Genomic DNA, 9,155 nt, shown 5'->3' on the forward strand with positions numbered 1-9,155 from the left:
GCTCAGTAGGGACTCTGCATGTCCCTCTCCCTCTACTCTTCCCCCTACTCATGCTCTCTCTCTCTCTTAAATAAATAAAATCTTTTTTAAAAAAGAATATTCTGGGCAGCCCAGGTGGCTCAGCTGTTTAGCACTGCCTTCATCTCAGGGCGTGATCCTGGAGACATGGGATTGAGTCCCACGTCGGGCTCCCTGCATGGAGCCTACTTCTCCCTCTGCCTGTGTCTTTGCCTCTTTGTGTGTGTGTCTCATGAGTAAATAAATAAAATATTTTTAAAAAAATAAAATCTTTTAAAATATATATTCTATGTATAGTTGAGAAGAATGTACATTCTCTTGCTTTTAGATGGAATGTTCTTTATATATCTGTTAACTCCATCTAGTCTAACATGTCATTAAAAGCCAATGCTTCTTTTTTTTTTTAAGATTTTATTTATTTATTTATTCATGAGAGACACAGAGAGAGGCAGAGACATAGACAGAGGAAGAAACAGGCTCTCCGTGGGGACCCCAATGTGGGACTCGATCCCGAAACTCCAGGATCATGACCTGAGCTGAAGGCAGATGCTCAACCGCTGAGCCACCCAGGTGTCCCAAGCCAATGCTTCCTTATTGATTTTCTATCTGGATGATCTGTCCTTAATGAAAGTGGGGTATTGGGCAGCCCGGGTGGCTCAGAGGTTTAGCACCACCTTCAGCCCAGGGCGCGATCCGAGAGACCCAGGATCGAGTCCCACGTTGGGCTCCCTGCATGGAGTCTGCTTCTCCCTCTGCCTGTGTCTCTGCCTCTCTCTCTCTGTGTCTCTCATGAATAAATACATAAAATCTTTAAATATATATATATATATATACATATATATATAAAAAGTTATGTTTATAGCCATCTAGATTTTAAATTATTATTATAACCATTCTAGCATGTATGAAGTGGTATCTCACTGTGGTTTTGACTTGCATTTCCCTAATAACTAATGATGTTTGGCAACTTTTCATGTACTTGTTGTTCTCTTGCATATCTTCTTTAGAGAAGTCTGTTCAAGTCTTTGACTCATTTTTTAATTGAGTTGTTTGTTTTCTTATTGTCAATTTGTAGGATTTCTTTGTATATTCTGGATATATATTTTTTTATATTCTGGGTATTAATCCCTTATCAGTTATATGATTTTCTCCTATTCTGTGGCTTATGTTTTCATTCTTCTGATAATGCCCTTTGGTGAGACCTGGGCCTTTTGCAGGTAACCCAAGTGCTTCTGGGGAGCTTATCCTCCCTTCACTGTGCATGAAGAAATCAAGACCTTGTGAGAAGTCAGATGTTTTGAAGATGGGACATGACGGACTCTCTATTTAGCCATCAGGGTTTGGCCCACAAAGGTTGGTCCCTTCCTTCATGTTCCCCTCAAGTGTTCAAAGACTTGGGTCAAACAGGAAAGGAGAGAAAAGAGAGGAGTGAATAATGTGCCCATCAATGATTGAGGAAACAAACCTGGACCTACTCTTACAACTCAAGAAACCAGGGCTTACTGATATACACTGCAACATAGATGAACTTTGAAAACATTACACTAAGTGAAGAAGCTGGTACCAAAAGACCACTAGTTATATAATTGCATTTGTTTGAAATGTCCGCAGTAGGCAAATCTATAGAGACAAAAAGTAGATTAGTAGTTGCCTAGAACCGGTGGGACATGGAGGTGAGCTAGGGGAAATGGGGAGGGACTGCTAACAGGAATGGGATTGCTTTTCCAGTTGATGAGAAGGTTCTTTTTTTTTTAATGAGAAGGTTCTAAAATTGATTACGGTGTGGTAGTACAACTCTATTGTGATATTGTGATTTATAAGAAGTGTAGGTTTGGTCACTCAGATGACCAAAATATATTTCTCATATATATTTGGTCTTTGTTCACAGATCCTGGCTCATAGCTCCCCAAACCCTTGGAATTCCCTAAGTGTTGAGATTAATGAAGGTGTCTTTTGTTATATTAACATAGATAACTTTTAAACTGCACTCAAGGGTGGGAACTGGTTGCCTGGAGATACAACCATGTGATTAGAATGTTAGATCAGTCCTACTCCCTGACTTCCAAGGAGGGGTAAAGGTCTGGAGGATCAATCAGCCATTGGCCAAAGACAGTCCTGAGTATGCAATGAAGCCTCCATAAAATCCCAAAAGGATTGGGATTGAGAGCTTCCGGGTTGGTGAACACACGGAGAATGGCAAGAGTGATGTGCTTGGAGAGGGCACGGAAGCTATGTGCCTTCTTCCCCATGTCTCGCCTTGTGTATCTCTTTATCTGGCTGTTGACTCATATCATTTGTCATATCCTTTAATTAACTGGTAAACAAAAGTGTTTCCTTGAGTTCTGTGAGCCACTCTAGCAAATTAAAGAACGTAAGAAGGAGGTCGTTGGAACCTCCAATCTGAAGTTGATTGGTCAGAAGCGCAGGTGATAACAGCCTGGGGCTTGTGACTGGCAACTGAAGTCAGGGGTGGGGGGCAGTCTTGTAGGTTTGAGCCCTTAACCTGTGAAGTGTAAGCTTACTATCTCTGAGTAGATAGTGTCAGAATCGAGTTGAATTCTTGGACACCCTGTTGGTGTCTGAGAATTGTTTGGTGTTGTGGGGAAGAGGGACCCCCATGTTGAAACTGGGGCCAGGAACCCCCAAAGATCTGTGAATAGACTAAAAGCCATTGGATTGTATACATTAAGAAGACGAGGTGTATGGTGTGTGTATTATACCTCAATGATACTTTTATTTAAGAAGAAGGAAAAAAAACAAGGGCTGAGGCCCCATGGGTGATCCTTCCCCTCCCTCTGCCTTGGCATGCTGGTGCCTTCACTTGATGGAGAAGCGTGGCCATGCCTGGACATGCTCACAGCGGGTGTGCTTCATGGTCAGCCCATAGATGGGGGTTAGGTCTACTTTCACACCTGCTGGCACGCTGAACTCCAGCCGCTGCAGCAAGATGGCTAGGAAGAGGAAGATCTCCCACTTGGCCAGGACCTCTCCTATGCACCGGCGCTTGCCCATGCCAAAGAGCATCACCTTCTCACTCAAGGTCTTGTTGATGGCGGTGCCATCTGCAGTGAGGAATCGCTCTGGCCGGAATGCAAATGGATCCCCCCACACCTGTCTGCAAGAGGAACAGAGGAGATGGGATTTCTGGGCTAGGGAGACCCTAGGAGGAAAAGCCTGGGCAAGACTTCTGTTGATAGCACAAGGGTTAGAATAGATCAAGAGTAATGAGAAGAGAGTGGAGAGAGGAACCGAGATATACTTTCAAACTTATTTCTTTTACAAAGCTGTCTCTAAAATGACCCTGTTAATGGTGCTTTATCATAGTGTTATTTTAAAGAAATAATGGTTCAACTAAAAGAAATTAAAAGAAGGAAAACATGGGATGCCTGGTGGCTCAGCGGTTGGGTGTCTGCCTTTGGCTCGGGGCATGATCACAGGATTTGGGATCGAGTCCCACATCAGGCTCCCTATGGGGAGCCTGCTTCTCCCTCTGCTTATGTCTCTGCCTCTCTCTATGTGTCTCTCATGCATAAATAAATAAATCTTAAAAAAAAAGAGGGAAAACATTATCTCCATCCTACTGAACCCAAGGGGTATCAGCTGTACCTCCTGGTTTATGCTTTATTGTTTTGGAATAACTGTTGACAGCATCCCTTTTCCTCAGAAGTACCTCAATTTAGATGGTAAATTATATGGTCCCTCTACCTGTAGGCTAGAGTGGGATTTTCCAAAGAGAGGTCGGTAGACCATTGACATCACAATCACCTGAGATGTTCCACTTTACCTACCGAAGTGGAATCTTGGGGGATAGGCACCTTAACCTAACCAACCTCTGGTCATTTCCTATGTACACTAATGTTTGAGAAATATGGACCTCAATTTTGTTACTTAGAACACATTACATAGGGCACCTGCCTGCAGCTCAGGTCATGATCCCAGGGTCCTGAGATTGAGCCCACATCAGCAAGGAGTCTGCTTCTCTCTCTACCTCTCCTTGCTTGTGATCTCTCTCTCTCATGCTTTCTCTCAAATAAGTAAACAAAATATTTTTTTTTTAAAAAGAACATACTATATATATAGCCATTGAGGCCCCATTCCTGTATTATACCCAGTTCCCAGGGGGACAAATAGCCTTCCTGACTGCTGAGCCTCATATATTTTTCAGTTGGGGAGGTATACTTACTGGTCATGATTGACCTGCCACTGGTTTACGAAGACACAGCGTTCCTTGGGGATGTAGAAGCCCTTTAAAGTCGTGTCCTTTGTTGTGCTGAAGAGGGAAGAGGGCTCTGTCAGGCTCAGGGCAGGAACACTGGGGTATGTCTCTGGGATCTACTTGCTCCTTCTTCCACCCCAATAGCTTGCCCCCCACAGTCTCCATGTCCTACACTGGGAGGGACTATCAGGAGCACAGAAGGGGTGAAACTATCCTTCCTCTTCCTCAGCTTCTGTTCTTCAACTTCAGCAAGTGTTCACTAAACCTTTGTTTGTGTCCAGCTGTGCACTTGGCCATCCTCTGAAGCCAAGAAACTGGCAGTCTGGACTATCCCTGGGTAGTTCCCAGCCTGACTGAGGAGTCAGACCTTCTACTCTGGGAATAAATAGACCAACATACGGGTAAGAGTAAATGTTCACTAAGTCTCTTGATGTTGTTAAAATCCCAGGACAGGGGATCCCTGGGTGGCTCAGCGATTTGGTGCCTGCCTTTGGCCCGGGGTGTGATCCTGGAGTCCAGGGATCGAGTCCCGCGTCGGGCTCCCGGCATGGAGCCTGCTTTTCCCTCCTCCTGTGTCTCTGCCTCTCTCTCTCTCTATGTCTATCATAAACAAATAATCTTAAAAAAAAAAAATCCCAGGACATAATCAAGGACAAATGGCTGAAAGTCCTACAATATATCAGAGAATGAAGCTGTGCTAGCTGGATGAGTCAAGAAAGCCTGCTAGTGAAGGGGAAGTTTGTGTCAGGATTGACCTTGGGCAAGGGTAAGATTCAGGTGGTGGGAGAAGAGGTTAAAAGGCATTCCAGGCAGAAGGTCCAGCATAAGCAAAATTGGAGGTTGACCGCATCATGCTGGGGAGGTACAACGAGGCCACCCCGGGTGGATTGAGAGTACTTGCAGGAAAGGAATGTGAGCAGAGGTGAATGAGAGCTAAGATCAGGAGTGTGACTTTCTCCTGAAAGCTGGGTAGTTTGATCATGGTTGGATTGGTTGTCGGCAGCCTAGAGGCTGAGGGGAACTTGGTGACGTGGCCAGAAGTGAGAGGCCGAGGTCTGAGCCAGATCCAGGGCTAAGAAGATGGGAGGAAGAAACATGGTGAAGGCTACAAAGGTGGCAAGGCAGAAGAAGCAGGCCTTACCTGTGGGGGATGGTGAAGGGGACAAAGGAGGTGTGTCGGAAGATCTCCAGGATGAAGGCCTCCACTAAGGGCAGCTGGGGCCTGTCAGAGAGGCGAGGCTGCCGTGCCCTGCCAATCACTGTGTCTGCAGAACACAGAAGACCAAACAGGGCTTAGGGCTGCCCCGACTGCTCCATGGTATCTAAGTCCCCTATTACATAGTACTGTCTGTTATATATCTAAGGCCCAGTAACCACCCTACCCCCAGCATGTTCTAGGCAAGGGTGGGCACCAGTGTATGCCCAGGGCTTACACATGGTAGGCACACAACAGCTATATGTCATTGAACAAAGAACCTGGGGATCCCAAGCTTCTCTTAGCTTGTGCATCTCTACCACATACCCAACTCTTTCTGGATCTTTCTCTGTATCTCAGGGTTTGCCACAAGGTACATAAGACTCCAGGAAATGGCCGTTGTGACAGTGTCAAATCCTAGGCAGCATGATTCAAGGTGAGGAAGGGGAAAGACAAGAACAAGAAACCAACATTTACTAAGCATCCAGCACTTACGTACCAATCATTGCTTTCTCTGTCTCCTTCCAAGTACATCCTCCACCCCCCATGATTTTCCGGAGAGTAGAGACTGGGTCTCCTAGTTTTATAATTAGCTGCTAGAATTACATGAGAACCCCTTATTGTTCATGTGGGGAAACTGAGGCCCAGAAACAGAGAGGGACTTAGTTGAATTTCCACTGGGAATTATTGGCATGACCTGGACTCAGAACCCTGAACATGGGCCAGATGTCTGTGTCCTGCACTATCTGGTGTATAGTTGGCAAATTATCTGATGGACTCAGGGGTTGGACAAGTCTGTGGTTGAACAACAGGCATGGATGGATGGAAGGGACGTGGGTCTGGTTCCTACCGGCCCCAAAAATGTCGTTGATAAGGTTGACAATCTTCTCTTGGGGGATGTGGCCACCACTAGCCCTGGAGCTCTTCTCATTGTGCTTCAGGAGGGCGCCTGTGATGTCCTGGACACTGCGCTGTGGGGACACAAGCTTAGGGGCACCATAGCACTTCCAGGTTGGACCTTGCCGTACCCTATATGGCACTGCCACGTGGATTCCAGGCAGTAGGTTGGGCTTACAGGAGAAGCTGGTAGCAGCCTGGATACCTTCCCTCCCAATAACCCGAGGGGTCCAATTTCAAAGGAAGAGCTTGTGGAGAGTACTGGAAGCCAAGTGCCACCTGAGCTGTGGATTAGCCCCTGTCAAGGTTCAGGTTCCTGCAGAACAAAAGCCTTCTCATGATAACAGCCCCCCACATTGTGAGACTTTGCAAGGGCCCCATTCACAGCCAAATATTTCTGGGACTTTGAGCAACCCCAAGACGGAGGCAATTGGATGAGGAATCTGAGCCCCAAGAGGGAGAGGGATTGGTCCCAGATGTTCCAGAGCCTTCCTAGGCCTTGGCAGCACATCAGCCATGTGTGTACCTCAAAGCTGGGTGAAAGGGGCCACACCCAGGCTCTACCACCACCAGCACCCTGGGCTCACCTCATCAAAGTCTTGATAGTGTTCCTGGACAATTTTCTGCAGGGACTGCACGAACGTCTGGTTGAAGTTCTTGAATCTCTGCAGGGCTGAGTTGGGCATATATTGGAGAATGGGGAAAAAGTCCACCGGGTTCCCGGAGGAGACGGTCTCCACAAAATCATTGGAGCTCATTAGGAGGGGGAGCATTTCCTCACTTCTCTGAGAGAAGTGGTGCCCAAAGCACATTGCACCAATGACATTGGCCACTGACAGCAGCACTTGGTTGTAGGGATCAAAGCGCCCAACCTCTGCCATCTGCTCCTGCAGCCTGCTGAGAAGGGCCTCGGCCTCCTTGCTCACATGCTCTTCCAGGTAGCAAGAGCATGAGGAAGCCGGGTCGGAGGCAATGGAGAAGGTGTTGAGCGCGTTCTGGGCCAGGCGCCTGCGTGCAGCCCACACTGGTCCGGAGTCTGGGCTGAAGGACATGCTTTGGCCGTCGGTAACCAGAGAGAAGCTGTAGAGGTCGGGCCGGCCCTTGAAATCATCCCCCTGGCGCACCAGGGCCTGCCGGATGGTGTCCAGGCCACTGAGCACCAGCACGGGGGTGGAGCCGATGCGGATCTGCAGCACATCCCCATAACGCTGGCTCAGCCTGGACAGCGCCAGGTGGGGGCTCTTGCCCAAGGTCAGCACGTTCCCGAGCAGGGGCCAGCCCCAGGGCCCCGGTGGACTTTTCAGGCCTTTGGGAAGCCGAGGCTGCCAGGCCTTGACCACCCAGAGTACCAAGCAGAAGATGGTGGAGGCCAGGAGAAGCTCTGTGGCCATCTGGGACAATGCCATCTGTATCAACTACTGGGGAAGAAGAAGGAGGAGCCAAGCCAAGTGTCAAGTTGCAGCCAATCATTCATTCATTCATTCATTCACTCACTCAGTCAATCCACACTGGCACCTGTTCAGTGCTTGGCTCCACGCTGGACACCAGAAAAACTAAGATAGAAAGACTAAGATACATCCGCCCTGGGTCCTGAGTGCCTGGAGCTCACCATTAGAGCATCACAGAATCTCAGGCCTGGAAAGGAGCCTCAAAGTTCCCAACTTGAGGGTTTGAACTTCTAACCTCGACCTCTGCCCATCACCTCAGTTTCCAATTCTGAGGCTGGAGTAGAGGCAACTGACACTTGAAAACAGGGAAGCCCCCTTACCAGGCCCCAGCTCAAGGTCATGCTGGACATCATGCCAAGCAGTCCCTGTCAATACTGGCTTCCTGCCAATACCTCCTTCTACCCAGGATACATGGAGCTGCTCCCCCCCAGCAACATGGAGGGGGCCAACATCCCAGGCCGATGTAAATGACTGGTGATGCCCCTTGCCTGAGGCATTCTTTACCACACCCCAGAAGAGCACCTCCTCTGAGGATGAGTCCCCAACCCCTCATAATCTCAGAGCCTGAGGTTGGGCTGCAGCCAGAGCCACGGCTGCCCTCGTCCCAGGTGGGGATCCCTCCCCATTTCTCCATTTGAATCACACCAAGGGCTTTTAGAGATGGCCCAGTCCAAGCTGCTAATTTCAAAATGGAGAAACTGAGGTCTGGAGCTGGGCAGGGAGGCCTTGAACTCAGGCCTCCTACACCTAACCTCAGGTCCTTTCATTCCTCCATCTCCACTGTTCGCAGGATATATGGTAGAGTTTCCAGGGACTGGAAAATGAGCTCAAGAAACGTACCTGTAGAGGCAGGAGCTTGAGATCAGTAGGATTGTGGAGGCTGGTACAGGGCTTCTGGCCCCTGGGGGAGGAGGCCTTTTATAAATACCACCCTCTCTCAGATTGGCCCAGCCATCCTGGCCACCTGATATCAAAGTTACCAAATGAAGCTGGAAGGCTCAGCCCTTGGCTTTGGGCCATGTTCTCTTGGCTCCATCTACTACCCAGGGCAGGTCTTCAGGGAGAGATACCATGTCGCTAGGGAAAAACATACAGCTCTTCTCAGGATCCAGGATCAGCCTACTTATTTCTCTCAAGGGCAGGACAAGGTGCTGAAAACAAGTCTCCTGGGTTGTTCCAGGTTCCTTTCTCACTGCACCCATGAGGAGGGACCCTCCTCTGTCCAGGCGGATCTGCTCCTCTTGTGAAGCGTGCTCTGTAGCACCCCTCCAACACCCTGCAAAACCAAGTAGGGAATGGGCATGTTCTGGCCATCTCTGAATTTCAGCCCAAGTCCTTAATCTAAAAACAAGAGACGGGCACTCCTGGGTGGCTCAGCAGT

General features: G+C 48.4%; 1 protein-coding gene across 4 annotated transcripts; it reads right to left on the reverse strand.

Annotated features, from left to right (window-relative positions):
* Positions 1–2,719: 2,719 nt before the first annotated feature.
* On the reverse strand, positions 2,720–8,692 carry CYP1A2 (cytochrome P450 family 1 subfamily A member 2). 4 transcript variants are annotated; one of them, XM_072745964.1, is made up of 7 exons: positions 8,615–8,692; positions 6,914–7,744; positions 6,280–6,400; positions 5,757–5,846; positions 5,376–5,499; positions 4,202–4,288; positions 2,720–3,133 (listed from the first exon to the last, which is right to left on the reverse strand). In XM_072745964.1, exons 2-7 carry the CDS (start codon positions 7,730–7,732, stop codon positions 2,836–2,838), a joined length of 1,539 nt encoding a protein of 512 aa, XP_072602065.1. In that variant the 5' UTR covers positions 7,733–7,744; positions 8,615–8,692; the 3' UTR covers positions 2,720–2,835. The 4 variants fall into 4 exon arrangements, with proteins under 4 accessions (XP_072602065.1, XP_025851261.1, XP_025851269.1 ...); XM_025995476.2 differs by having other exon boundaries at positions 6,280–6,415; XM_025995484.2 differs by having other exon boundaries at positions 6,914–7,741; positions 8,615–8,665.
* Between the last annotated feature and the right edge of the window lie 463 nt (positions 8,693–9,155).

Source organism: Vulpes vulpes, unplaced genomic scaffold, assembly GCF_048418805.1.
Source record: "Vulpes vulpes isolate BD-2025 unplaced genomic scaffold, VulVul3 u000000678, whole genome shotgun sequence".
NCBI classification, from domain to species: Eukaryota; Metazoa; Chordata; class Mammalia; order Carnivora; family Canidae; genus Vulpes; species Vulpes vulpes.

Coding starts and splice junctions, on each gene's coding strand:
- CYP1A2 (XM_025995476.2), bottom strand. CDS start 7,732: ATGGCATTGTCCCAGATGGCCACAGAGCTTCTCCTGGCCTCCACCATC. Junction 5,847..6,279: donor CAACGACATTTTTGGGGCCG/GTAGGAACCAGA, acceptor CATGCTGCCTAG/GATTTGACACTGTCACAACG. Junction 5,500..5,756: donor AAAGATCCAGAAAGAGTTGG/GTATGTGGTAGA, acceptor TGTGTTCTGCAG/ACACAGTGATTGGCAGGGCA.